Source organism: Garra rufa, chromosome 11 (assembly GCF_049309525.1).
Source record: "Garra rufa chromosome 11, GarRuf1.0, whole genome shotgun sequence".
Lineage (NCBI taxonomy): Eukaryota > Metazoa > Chordata > Actinopteri > Cypriniformes > Cyprinidae > Garra > Garra rufa.
Genome location: NC_133371.1, coordinates 44,706,747 through 44,722,090, shown reverse-complemented (window position 1 = coordinate 44,722,090; position 15,344 = coordinate 44,706,747). Strand labels below are relative to the sequence as shown.

General features: G+C 35.2%; 1 protein-coding gene across 1 annotated transcript in view; it reads right to left on the bottom strand.

Moving 5' to 3' along the window:
• The window catches only part of LOC141345380 (protein unc-13 homolog C), a 180,657-nt gene that overhangs the window by 112,905 nt on the left and 52,408 nt on the right, over window positions 1–15,344 (bottom strand). Inside the window, exons 12-17 of the mRNA XM_073850236.1 lie at window positions 11,716–11,798; window positions 10,937–11,008; window positions 10,529–10,579; window positions 8,445–8,598; window positions 5,721–5,789; window positions 1,170–1,259 (exon numbers count right to left, since the gene is read on the bottom strand). Coding sequence (XP_073706337.1) covers window positions 1,170–1,259; window positions 5,721–5,789; window positions 8,445–8,598; window positions 10,529–10,579; window positions 10,937–11,008; window positions 11,716–11,798 — 519 coding nt within the window. The remainder of the gene's footprint in view (window positions 1–1,169; window positions 1,260–5,720; window positions 5,790–8,444; window positions 8,599–10,528; window positions 10,580–10,936; window positions 11,009–11,715; window positions 11,799–15,344) is intronic.

The following is a 15,344-nucleotide window of genomic DNA, read 5'->3' as shown; positions in this document are numbered from 1 at the left end:
ATCAGCATATTAGAATGATTTTTGAAGGATCATTTGACACTTAAGACTGGATTAATGGCTGATGAAAATTCAGCTTTGCATCACAGGAATAAATTCTATTATAAAGTATATTAAAATAAAAAACATTATTTTATATTGTAAAAACATTTATAATATTAGTTTTATTCAGTATTTTTGATCAAATAAATGCAGCCTTGATGAGCATACGAGACTTCTTTATTTGCATTGAAAAAAAATGCAATGAATTTGCATTGAAAAAAAAAAACTGACACTGAGGATTTTCATGAATGCATTACAGTAATGAAAACGAGAAATGAAAGGGGAAATTTGTGGGGTAATGCGCCTAATTATCATGAACATAATAATAACATTAATTGAAAATATATATAAACAAACAAATTATAATTTAAAAATGTATCTATGCTTTAAATAATTTCTTATTTCCTTGAGGAGAAGTATTTTCTTTCAAAGACATTTTATATTATATTAAGCACATTGGCATTGCTGTAATACCATATTGTAATAGTATAAAAATTTTAATTGCTCTAATTTAGTAAAAATAATGCTATATTATTAAACTTGTAAAGCATTTATACACGATTATAACAGTTTTTAATGAATTTGTATTGGAAAAACTGACACTGATGATTTGCATGAACGTATTACAGTAATGAAGAGGAGGAGAATTTGGGAGAAAATGTGCTTAATTAACATTAAAACAATAATTAATCAAATAAAATTAAAATATATATAAACAAACAAACAAATAAATAATAATGTTACATTTTCTCTATGCTTTAAAGAATTTCTTATTTTCCTGAGGAGAAAAATTTCCTTTCTAAAGAGTTTTATAGTAGGAGGTTTTTTTCTTTTTTTTTTTTTCTTTTTGTTTAACATACTTGACTATTTAATGCAGGAAATTACTGTGGAGCCAGGAAAGTCCTTCACACCTAATAACAACTACCACAATGTTTTGACTGCCCAAGAAAGTCACAAAAAAGGCTTCATTCATATATTTAATTGAAAGACTTCTCCTCCATGAGATGCATGAGGGGTTTTAATTGTGTGTGTGAGTCACAGAGCTGAGTCACACTGCTTTAATTCCAGTGTAAAAGCCTGCATAATTCTCTCTTTATGTAAGTGTGTGTGAGTGTGTGACAGTGTTGTACCTTCATCCTGAAGAAGGTGATGCTCGTCAGCAGGTCGACGGTTGATTTTAAGTCTAGGAGTCTCTCTGGATTTCCAGCAGGGAAATTATCCTGCAAACAGAATTAACATCAGATCATCTCTCATTGCAATGTCATTTTCAGAGCATATCTGTGACCCTGGACTACAAAACCAGTCATAAGTAGCACGGGTATATTTGTAGCAATAGCCAACAAAACACTGTATGGGTCAAAATAATAGATTTTTCTTTTATGCCAAAAATCATTAGGATATTAAATAAAGATTATGTTTCATGAAGATATTTTGTAAATTTACTACCGGAAATATATCAAAACTTAAGTTTTGATTAATAATATGCATGGCTAAGAACTTCATTTGGATAATTTTAAAAGTGATTTTCTCAATATTTAGATTTTTTTTTTAATACATCCTCAGATTCCAGATTTTCAAATAGTCGTATTTGGCCAAATATTGTCCTGTCCTAACAAACACCAATGGAAAGCTTATTTATTCAGCTTTCAGATAATATATTAATCTCAATTTCAAAAAATTGACCCTTATGGTTTTGTGGTCCAGGGTCACATTTGACAATGAAGATAAATAGATTAAGATTACAGATTATGTGACTATGGATTTCATGGAATATATATGTTAAAGAAACAGATGATGGAATAGATAGGTCAAAAAAGTTGGAATAACCTGTAAAATATGCAGTTTTTATTTTATAAATTACACAAAGATCCAAATTAAGGTATATAATGATAGATGTTTCTATAGATTTATTTAAGTAAAAATCAACATGATCAATAAGTCTAAAAATATATAATCAATAAGTCATGATCTGTTTTTCCATTACTTTACCTCAACAGATTTTCTACTAAAGCTTTACAAGATTCAACTAAACAAGATTTTTTTTTTAAATACAAATTTAAGGCAGAAACTAAAGTTATCGCTGAATTAGATGAATATTATTTAAGTTTAGAGTTTTAAGTTGCTGAACTAACAGTGCAAGCATATAGCAAGCATAAATATTAGATAAAAGAATCAATAGTGAGCCTTTATGCATTATGCATTATAAAGCTATTCATAATGCACCTTGTACAGTAATGCATTGTATCTTTTCATGAATAATTTTTGTTATGTTTTAATGCATTGTACTTTTCAAAGGTGTAAAAAAGAATAGATAGTATAATGATAGTATAATAACTGTGGTTACAATTATTCATGACATACAATGCATTTTAAGGTGCATTGCATGATATTATCAATGCATTAAATTTACTTTGATAATGCTTTATATATAAAGGCTTGATACAGGTAATTATTATTTTTCTAATCAACATAAGATAGATTTGCATTTGACCAAGTCTTGCTGTTTCTTCTGAAATATTATGATAAACATCTCTAGACGGTGGATGCTCCACCTGCTAATGTGTCAAATGGCCTCAGGTTGAGTAGGTTTGGCAGAGATGGATGGTTAAAAACATGTCACCGTGAGTCATCTTCATTCACCCAGCAGCATTATGCAGCATGCACTATGCAGCAATATTAATAACCCAAACATGTTCCATCGTCATGAGCACCAATGACAAAATATATCATAATTTAGCAGCCCGAGCAAAACCGGCAACAGACAGAGAAAATGTGCTGTTGGGCTGTAAAGCTATCAGCCTGCTTGTTCTAGCGTGAAGGTATACAGTATATTTACACTGTGAGCGTGCATGTGCGGATGCCGCATACACGTGTGCAAAAGACGCGCTCAGAGAAACAGGTTAGAAAATGTCACTGAGTTTTGCGGCGGGACGGTTATGTAATAGTTTTGAGTTGGTTTTGTAAGAATGAGGAGAGACTCCTGCGGTCTGGGAGACGCTTACGGCGCTTTTATTGATGCCAGAGCGTCAGTCGCTGCTGTAATTCTTGGCTGGTGTTTCACCGCAGCTCTCTAATTATTCAGAGCGAGTAATGGAGTGCTGGAGCTGTTTGTCAACAACAGTCACCAAAAAACAGAGACTCGTGCAAATCAATTTAGGCTGTTTTCACACTGCTTTGATTCCAAGTTCCTCCCTCCGCCGCCGCAGGTCACTTTGCGCAGTATTTTTGGGTTTGTACCACCCCGAGTCCTGGATTTTGGTCTTGTTTTCCTTTAAAAATATCTTAACAACCTTAAAACAAGATAAATTAAAACAACACACTTGTTCCCAGAGGATATATATATTAAAGCAAGATTTTTTACAGCCTTTTGGCAGTTTTAAGCAGGAAATTAAAAACACTTAGTGAGGTTTACTAGAATATCTATTTATTTATTTACTTTAGTATTTTTGGACCTGCATGCAATTTATCAATAAATGCGACAAATTTAGCTTGGCATCACAGGAATAAATTACATTTTAAAATTTATTCAAATAGAAAACAGTTATTTGAAATTGTAATAATGTTTCCTATTATTCAAAATTTTTATGCATTTTTTATCAGTAATTTGTGAAGCAATTTCTTACTTTTAATTTAACAATTTTTACACTCTATTGTAGTTTTAAGCACCAATTTAAAAACATTTAGTGAGACAAATTAGACAGAAAATAATAATGTTAATTAAAATAAATGAAAAATGAATAATAATAATAATTTATTAATTAATAATAATATATATATACATACACACACACACACACACACACATATATACACACACATATATATATATACATATATGTATATATATATATATATATATATATATATATATATTATTTGTCTCTAAATTCACTGTCAAAATTTCACATGCACAGCACAGAAATTGCATTTGTCTTGCATTGCAAAAGATGCAATGAATGCAAGCTGCAAATATCAGGCAGTTTATTCATATACAACCAGCTTTGAGAAATGCATTATATTATAAATGATTGGGAAAAGAAGAAATTCTATACCACCAACACAGCTTTACTTCTGCAAATAAGGACTGATTATTTTCATACTAACTGCAAACTGCTTGAGTTTACATGAAGTGTCCACCAAACGAACTGAACTCTGCCCTCGGTCTAAACGCTCAAGTGTGAAAAAGCCCTGAGGTGTCTGAAATCAAGCGTGCCACTAAAGACTTCATATAACATCACTAAAATAACACTTCGCCTCACACTGAAAGTCTCTATGGCCGTTTGAGGTGACTAATAAGTGTGCAGAAGCTCTTGAGCGATGTGAAATGTCAGAAAAGCAGAGAGATATGAACATATGGTTGGGCTTCAGGCAGGTCAGTGTGCTGGTAACAGATTGCTAAGGTAAGAGATCATTAAACTGTAAGAGTCAGCAGTGGGTCGGAATCACAGAAGAGAGTTTTGATGAGGAACCATCAGAACGTCTAAAGTAATGATGCTGAAAATTCAGCTTTGATCACAGGGATAAAAATTACATTCCAAAATATATTCACATAGAAAACAGCTATTTTAAATGGCTATAATATTTTACAATTTTAAAATTTTTACTGTATTTTTAAGCAAATAAATGCAGCCTTGGTGAGCAGAAGAGACGGTATAATATTTGTAAATAAACTGTTTTGATTTCAGACAGATGGATAAAATAAAATGTTGCACTTCAAGTTTAGGCACTTTTGTGCATTTGATTTTTGGCTACGACAGCGTTGTTGTTTTAAAAGCATGTGGAACAGAGCCAGATTGAGCAGAAAGCGTCTAGTGTTTTTGGGAGTTCACTGTGATTTCAAGGCGTCTGAAGAAATGTATAATCCTGTACAAGTGGCGAAGAGATAAGTCTGCCTGAGGTTTATTGAACACAGATGATGTAGACAACACAGCCGCAAACGGTGGAAATTCATCTAATAAAGCAGAGGCGTTAAAGTGCTCTGGAAGAACAAAACCTGCCTCGATGTGCCAAATCCACAAGAGCTGTACGTGAAACCAAACTCACTTTGCTTCAGAATTTCATTACAGTCAAATCCACAGAGCCCTGCAGATCCAGAGTGTATTACTGTCAGGACGTGTTGCCTGGAAGCTGACGGACGGAGAGGAGAAGGTAACGGCCACTGAATTCCCTGGACGCCTGCCAGTCGTGTGTGTGTGTGTGTGTGTGTGTGTGTGTGCGTGAGCACCCTGTCAATGCTTTCTAGCTCTCACACTGAGATACAGACAGACCACACGTCGTCAAGAGTCATACATGATCTGACTGCGAAAGCGTGCTCTCAGAAGAAACTTCTGTCTGACTGAAAGACGCTTCTCTCGTGACGTATTTCGAGAGGCTCTGCAATTAGTATAAAAGCAAGAAGGGCAGCAAGAGTCGAGAACAATCTTAGGTTTTCTGAGGCACTTTCTCAAATCATTGCTTTGCGTGTGAATAAATGGACCTTTTGATCATTGAAGAGCTCGTAAAGTGTTTGAATGTCATTGTAAATTAAGGTAGGGGATCACTAAAAGTGATGGAGAGGTTAAATTATCTCCATGGCGATGAATAATAGATGAGTGTTTTTCTTTCTGATGTGTCTGAAATAGAAAATCCATCTGGAGCGGCGTATCGTACGTGCGATGTGCCGTTCGGCTGCTTTAACTCACCCGATACTTGGAGAGGTCGATCCTCAAAGAGTTGTGAAGTTGATCCAAGAGTTTGACGAACTTCTCTCTCTGCAGAAAAGCCAAAGCCACAACAACAGGTCAGTGCTGCCTCCTGCTATGCATCTATTTATTCAATCATATAATCCATAATCCATTCATTCACTAATGCAATCATGCATCTGTTTATCCATCAGTTTGTTCTTCAATACTTTCATTTATTTAATTAATCAAAGCCTCTTATCATTCATGTAATCTGTATATCTGTCCATCCATCCATCCGTCCAGACATCCATACATTTATCTATTGATTTGTCTATCAGTCAATCCATCCATCCTTCTGTATATCTGTACATCTATCCATTTATCTGTCCATCAGTCAACCTATCATCTAACCATTCATCTGTACATCCATCCATCCATTCATCAATCTGTATAACTGTCAATCCATCCATCCGTATATCTGTACATCTATCATTCGTCTGTAAATCAGTCAATCTATCATCTATTTATCTATCTATATATCTGTCCATCCATCCATCCATCTGTATATCTGTCCATCCATCCATTCACCTGTCCAGTCAATCTATCATCTATTCATCCATCTACATATCTGTCCATCCATCCATCCATCCACCCACCCACCCACCCACCCACCATCTGTATACCTGTCTGTCCATCCATCCATCCATCCATCCATCCTCCATCCATACACCCATCTGTATATTTGTTCGTCCATCCATCCATCCATCCATCCATCTGTATATCTGTCCATCCATCCGTCCATCTGTATATCTGTCCATCCATCTATTTATCTGTATATCTGTACATCTATCCATTTATCTATTGATCTGTCCATCAGTCAATCTACCATCCACCCATCCATCTGTATATCTGCTGTGCATCCATCCATTCACCCATCTGTATATCCATCCATCCATCCATTCACCCATCTGTATACAGTATCTGCCCATCCATCCGTGCACGCATCTGTATTTCTGTCCATCCATCCAGCCATCTTTATATCTGTCCATCCATCCATCCATCCATCCATATATCAGTCATCCATCCACCCATCTGTATACAGTATCTGCCCATCCATCCGTGCACGCATCTGTATTTCTGTCCATCCATCCAGCCATCTTTATATCTGTCCATCCATCCATCCATTCACCCATCTGTATATCTGTCCATCCATCCATTCACCCATCTGTATACATTATCTGCCCATCCATCCGTGCACGCATCTGTATTTCTGTCCATCCATCCATCCATCCATCCATCCATCAATCCATCCGTATATCTGTCCATCCATCCATATTTCTGTCCATCCATCCAGCCATCTGTATCTGTCCATCCATCCGTATCTGTCAATCTATTAATTTATCTATTGATCTGTCCATTAGTCAGTCAATCTATTCATCCATCCATTCAATCATCCCTCCATCCATCCATCCATCCACCCACCCATCTTTATATCTGTTCGTCCATCTATAAATCTGTCGAACTATCCATCCATCTGTATATGAATCCATTCATCCATAAGTTTGTCCTTCCACCCATCCATCCATCCATTCATTCACCCATATGCATTTCTGTCCATCTATACATTTATCTATTGATCCATCAATCAGTCAATCTATTCATTCATCCATCCATCCATCTACCCATCCACCCATCTTAATATCTGTTTATTCATCCATATATATGTCCATCTATCCATACATCTGTATATTTGTCCATCCATCCATCCACCCATAAATCTGTATATCTTTCCATCCATCCATCTGTGTATCTGTCCATCCATCCATAAATCTGTATATCTGTCCATCCATCTATTTATCTGTATATCTGTACATCTATCCATTTATCTATTGATCTGTCCATCAGTCAATCTACCATCCACCCATCCGTCTGTATCTGCTGTGCATCCATCCATTCACCCATCTGTATATCCATCCATCCATCCATTCACCCATCTGTATACAGTATCTGCCCATCCATCCGTGCATGCATCTGTATTTCCGTCCATCCATCCAGCCATCTTTATATCTGTCCATCCATCCATCCATCCACCCATCTTAATATCTGTTTATTCATCCATATATATGTCCATCTATCCATACATCTGTATATTTGTCCATCCATCCATCCATAAATCTGTATATCTTTCCATCCATCCATCTGTGTATCTGTCCATCCATCCATCCATGCATCTGTATATCTGTCCATCCATCTGTCCATCCATCCATCCATCCATCCATCAATCTGTATATCTGTTAATACATCCATCTGTATATTTGTCCATCCATCCATCTGAATATCTGTCCACCAATCCATCCATCTTTATATCTGTCCATCTATTTATCCATCCAATCAATCTGTCAATTTTTTCCATCCATCCGTACATCTGTCCATCCATCTGAATATCCATCCATCCATTCATCTGTACATTTGTCCATCTGTCCATCCATCCATCCATCCATCCATCCATCCATCCATCCATCCATCCATCCATCCATCCATCCGTATATTTGTCCAACCATCCATCCATCTGAATATCTGTCCATCCATAAATCTGTATATTTGTCAATCCATCCATCCCGTCCATCCATCCGCCCATCCATCCGCCCATCCATCCGTTCATCCATCTGTCCATCCATCTGTCCATCCATCCATCCATCCATCCATCCATCCATCCATCCATCCACAGTAAGACTGACAAACCCCAAAGTTGGACGCTGCAAATCGGTCGGAGGCCGAGATGTTGGTGTTTGCTGTTGTTGTGTGAGCGAAGTAGGCGTTGATGTTGGCAAGCAGGTTACTCATCACCGCGGGAACGCCAGGACACATGTACTTGGATGAAAGACACGAGAAATGCCTGAAAGACAGAAAGAAACAGATGTTAGATTCAGTCATAAACACACTCATGAGCAGTTGAACACCCAAAAAAATGTATATTTCATATCAGATTCCTATGAATTTACTTCCCTTGAGCAACAGCATTAAAACAACAATAAAAAGCAAATACAAACTGAATACATTTCCTAAATGCCCCACAGATGACTTCTGTACTGCGAAGAAGTATTATTACTGGAAATACTGATAAGAAACATGACTTTCTACAAAGCACAAATTGAAAATTAACACTTTTGAACATTTTATCTTGGCACTGTAGCATCCTTATCATATGGAAAAATTATGAATGTGTCACACATTTAAACAATTATTTGAGATCTGCACATATATAATTAGCTGCATGATCCATCTTAATGTATATTGTCAAAATTAACAGACAGCGCAACACAGATCTGCCGTGCGTCGAGCCGCAGGGCAGAGCAGGAAATTGCCCAGTAATGTCAGCCACTGTTAGAGGAGATTCATTAAAGAAAGATATAAGAGAGAAAAAGAGATAAGAGAAGAAAGAAGAGAGACATGGACTAAAAATAGCAGCAGACCTGCAGGGCTTACACACACACACACACACACACACACACACACACACACACACACACACACACACACACACACACACACACACACACACACACACACACACACACACACACACACACACACACACACACACAGTGAAATACAGCATCTCACATGTGTACTGCAAACACACACTCACTTACATATAATACAGTGCTATTTATTTTGTTGAACATTACACAAACAAATGGTCCATATAAAAACATTTTTCTCTTTCTCCTCTTGGTATATAATCAGTTATGAATGTAAATATTTTATGTACGCTAAATAAAGCAGCAAACAAACACAAATTTTGAATGAATTACTGTCAAACGACTCTAATGACAAATGATTCAGTTGGATGTTAAGCAGCACATACACCACAAAACCAAGCCGTTTATTCAAGATATATAGTAAAAGAAAAAGAATATAGAAATCTGTGCATGTGCAAGTTCATATTTACACACTTGCATAAACAGATTTTGAGCGTACACCAGTATTTAAATAGTTTTGGTTATTGAAATAAAGCTGGAATAAAATATAAATATTAGAAGATAAACTTTAAATGTTGCCTTCAGCCACAGCAGGGTTTTTTATGCATCTTTGCAAATGGCCTTTCTTAATAATGTGAATGTTGCTAAGTTTTGCCACTAAACACAGCTAAACACGGCTAAAGTAAACATTACAGCTCATCATTCCAGACAGACAGGGGCGGCGTGAGCAGAGCTCATTTGCATTTAAAGGGACCATGCGATAAATTAAGCTGAGTGCTGATTTTGACAAGGTAAAAGGGTGTTTTTTTACACTACTATTGAGAGTTTTAAACCAAGTATATTACAGACTTTTTATTAAGACCCTAAAGAATCATATGAACTTGTGGAAAATGGGCATCCAATGACCCCTGTAAAGCTTTTTTTGTACAGAAAAAAAATACAACCAACTGAATGAAGCCACACCTACTTAAACCAACCCACTGGCTGAAGCCACACCCACTTAAAAAATAACCCACAGTTAGAAACCACACCTACATTGAGAAGCCACACCTCTGTAAACCAACCTCCAGCCCTGTATTTAGACCGCATTCACTTAAACCAACCCACTGCTTAAAGTCACACCCACTTCACAAAACTGTCTGAAGCCACACCCACTTAAAACCAACCTATGGTTTGAAACCACACCCACTTAAGCAAACTGACAGATTTAAGCCACACCCACTGACTGTAATTTCTGCCTCCTCATTCACTTCACTCCTTGAATTTTCAAAACTGATTTAACCTCCTAGCAAGTCTGTGAGCAGAAGCTGTAGGCCGTAATGACGTGCGACCGTACATTAGTACCTGCAGACATTGATCTGGACCTCATTAGCTCTGATAGCATGACCTCTGAGCCTGAAGAGCCCATCATGACACAGGGGAATGAAGAATTATTGTGCCTCCAAGAAAAGGTGAAGAGTTATCCATTCTTCTCTCCATATTCCCTCCTCCCGTTTCAGAGATGATTGAAAGATGCTGACGGCTAAATCAGAATAAATGATATCTGATGAAGGGTGTTGACTTGCTGTTGCCTGGTAACAGCTTGCTTTCCTTTCAGCCTATAACCATTCTCTCTTTCCTCATTTTTAAAATCCTCGTCTTGCTGCTCCAGTGATCCGTAGAGCTACGCTGTAAATCAGAGAAATAAAACTTGCCAGCAAGTATTGACTCTTCTTGTCTCTCTATCTGCTGTCCTCTTTAACCTCTGCACACCTCCCTCCATAACAGGTCTTAAATTCCCACATAACATCAATATCTGTGATATCATCTGGTAAAGAGTTATTCCTAAGATCACACAGAAATTGTCAGAATTTGTCTTTTCATTATAGTTGAACATGTGGATTGTTCTTATTTTAAAAAACGATTTTCAGTTCTGTTCGCAGTTCTTGAATGTCTGGGCAGCTATTAAATCTACAGTGGCAGAGAAAACAAAAATATATTTTATCTGGGTTTACAGACTTAATTGAATGCAATGAACGAGAAAGACAAAATGACGCAAAACAAATTTCTATTGCATTGTCTTTGCTGGTTGCATCAACAACAAACCTGTTTTAGTATAAATGACTCTCATTTGCAGCTTCTTTTTAAAGAATGAAGTAAAAAGACTCAAATGTCTTTATACTTTATATAAATACTTATATAAATATTTAAAAATGAAATAAAATACAGTTTTGTTGTATTAAATTATATGTATGTAATACATAAAACTGTACATTCTTAAATAAAAAAATAAAAAAATGATAAAATAAAATAATAAATGGAGATGAAGACTCATTTTTAATCTTGGTCTTCTTCCAGGAAGCTCTCAACAGGCTGGAGCTCATTAGTGATTCATGTTCTGTAAACCTATGAACCAACATGCTGCTGATGACCGAAGATTTCACCCTGAAATCATTATCCCACTTCAGCAATAAAAATGCTGAATGGTAGAAAATATGGGCTGCATCTCTAATAACATCAGGGATGGGTCACATGACTTTGTTTACAATTACAGGGCCGAGGAAAGGTCATCGGTACAAACGTGAGCATCCACTGGGAAGTGTGTGAGGAGCTTCAGGTAAAGCCCTGTGGCATTCTGGGTATAGAATAATTTCCACACATCGTCCATCAGATTAAAGACGTGACCACATGAATATGCAACTGATACACATGCATTAACTTTAGCAGGTTCTTTAAACACCTAGTTTACATAATCACACCACTACACTTTATCCATATAGATCATTGGTACTCTGCGATTTCCGTATAGAGTGTATAAATAAGTCTACATCTAATCATCGAGGTCAGTTCCCCTGATTCAGCGGGTCAGTACCGAACACATTGCTGGAAGACTATCATTTATTGAAATAATCAATATCCATTATCCTAAAACAGAAAATCAAATCAGAGGATGCTTTAAGAGTTGGAGATCAACCCTGACAACTCTCTGGAACAACAAGAAATATAAATATTCAGACGCAAGATCTTAGCAAGTGCCAAAATGTCTTTGCCAGTTAGCTAGAAACCTCCTTAGAAAGTGCTATACTACACTGAACTGTTAAAAAGCTAATGTGACTCTCGTTTAAGTCAGATAGGTGCATGATTAAAAGTAAATAAATACTGTCTACTAAAGAAATTCTGTCAGGACTGTAGAATGCCTAAAGCTTTTCTCCCCTTAAAGTCAGAATACATTTATGCAATATTACAACGGCATTTTAGTGCCACATTAAAAAATAAAACAAATCTAAGATTACAAGATTAAAGTCGCAATATTTCGAAAAAAAAACAACAAAAAACTTGAAATTATGAGAATAAAGTCAAAATATTTCTAGAATATAATCGAAATATGAGAATACGCTCTTAAAAATAAAGCCATAGAAGAACATTTTTTTGTCTAAATGGTTCCATAAAGAACCTTAAACATATGAAGAACCTTTCTGTTTCACAAAAGGTTCTTTGTGGCGAAAGAAGGTTCTTCAGCTTATAAAAAGTTAAGAAAGAGGTGGTTCTTTAAAGAACCTTTGACTGAATGGTTCTTTGTGGAACCAAAAATAGTTCTTCTATGGCATCGCTGTGAAGAACCTTTAAAAGCACCTTTATTTTTAAGAGTGTACAGTCGAAATGTTTTGAGAATAAAGTCAAAAATCCGAGAATGAATTTGTAGCAATTAAGATTAAAGTTCTAATATTTTGAGAGTATATTCTAGCCTATTGCACATGTAAATGGCCCAGATTGAGAGCACCAGCAAATATTACAAAGTCTCATCTTTCAAAATCTGCCAGTTTTATAGCGAAATACAAACAATATATTTCACAAAAGCTGAGACTTTGTTTTACATTACAAATAACGAATGCAATCAAAGACATTAACTGTTATTTATCCAAGCATACTGTCTCCACGAGTATGAAAAAGGTATGATTTTGCTAATAATCCCACATTTATTTGTAGGGTATTAAAAAGGGCTAAATAAGAGAGCTATAGCACCCCCTGAAGGAATGTCTATTGGGTGTGAGAGCTGAATAAAAAGTTGTTCCTGTTCAGTCTGTTAATAAATACCATATTCTTAATATTATGCTTTTTCCGCGAGTCCTCAAGTTAATTCATTCTCGTATTTCGATTTTATTCTCGTTGTATTTCGACTTTATTCTCGTAGTATTTCAACTTTATTCTCTAGTATTTCAACTTTATTCTCGTAGTATTTCAACTTTATTCTCGTAATATTTCAACTTTATTCTCGTTGTATTTCGACTTTATTCTCGTTGTATTTCAACTTTATTCTCGTAGTATTTCAACTTTATTCTCTAGTATTTCAACTTTATTCTCGTAGTATTTCAACTTTATTCTCGTAGTATTTCAGCTTTATTCTCACAGTATTTCGACTTTATTATCCTAATATTTCAACTTTATTATCCTAATATTTCGACTTTATTCTTGTATCATTTTGACTTTATTCTCGTAGTGTTTTCAATTTATTCTCGTAGTACTTCAACTTTATTCTCGTAGTATTTTTGACTATTTATTCTCGTAATATTTCGACTTTATTCTCATTATATTTCGACTTTATTCTCATAGTATTTTGACTTTATTCTCATAGTATTTTACTTTATTCTCATGTTTTCACATGTTAGGTGCATTTTCACAGAAAGGCCAAAGTTGGACTCATTGTGCATGATGCAATGACCTTAAGAAGTGAACAACAGCTAGATTATCCCATCTAAATGACACTAAAAATATTTTCAATGAAAGAATAATGTGAAAATATTTCATTTTTATCTCACCCATCATTAGCAGGAGGGGCAAAAATGTAAATTCTGGCTTTAAGTCTGTTTTAAAAGTGCAAAGCAGGGTAAAGCGATATTGTTTGTATGCAATATGAAATTACAATGTCAAGATAGAGCTTCTTTATGCATTACACTCATCGAAACCTGAGCAGTCAGCATTTAAGAGGCTGTGCTGAAACATGAGGTGAATAACTGCAACGGCCAAGCCAAAGACGATACACTTTAAGGCTACTTTCAACAGCCAAGGAGACCAGTTTTCATTTTCTACTTAAATCTGACCTTCTTGTGAAGTTGTCACATGACCTGTAGAATGCAGCCCATATCAACCAGTGGCCTGAACATGAGAGGAATTATATATTTGTACTGTAAATAAAAGTTTTTTTTTTTTTTTTTTAGAAATTAAAGCAAAGATACATTCAATTGATAAAAAGTTACAGTAAAGTTTTTCATGTTACAAACATTTTATATTTTGAATTTCAAATAGAAACTGTTCTTTCAAACTATCTATGCATCAAAGAATCCGGAAAAATAAATGTATAACAGTTTTCACAAAAATATGAATCGGCACTGTTTTCAATATTTTCAATATTTTTAAATTAAATTAAATATATTTTAATTAAAATAAATATATTTAAATTTAATTAAATTTAATTTAAAAAATACAATAAAATTAGCTAAAATGAAAATGTTTTAAATTATTTTTGTAAATAAATTATTTTTTGTTTATTTTTAAATTATTTTATTATTATTATTATTTTTTTTTTTTAATTTTATGCCACAAAGAAATAAGGCAGCACAACTGTTTTGAATATTGATAATAATCAGAAATGTTTACTGAGCAGCAAATCAGCATATTAGAATGATTTTTAAAGGATCATATGACACTGAAGACTGGAGTAATGACACTGAAAATTCAGCTTTTGATCACATAAATAAAGTACATTTCACAATATATTCACATAGTGAACAATTATTGTAATATTTTTTAATATTGCACTTTTTTTACTGTATTTTTTTCTGTAATTGTACTGCACGCAATTATGACAAATGCTGCAGCAATTCATACAATGCAATAGCGCACTAAACCCAGATAAAAATGAGAATGAAAGTGAGAGAAAGCGAGCGTGAGACAGAGAGAGGGGAAATAAACTCCAGATGCAATTACGAGGGTAAGGGCCCTCAGAGCAGCGCGGGCCCCTCCACATCAGGGGCCCAAATTAATTTCAGCTCCAAACGGCCAACAGAGAGAAAGAAAGACGAGTGTGTGCTGAGGCTGAGAGGTTTTCATTGGGAGGCTGAGCATTTCTGTTAAACAGCGTGATTTATAAAGCCATCATGCGCATGTGTGACTGTAAGTCATC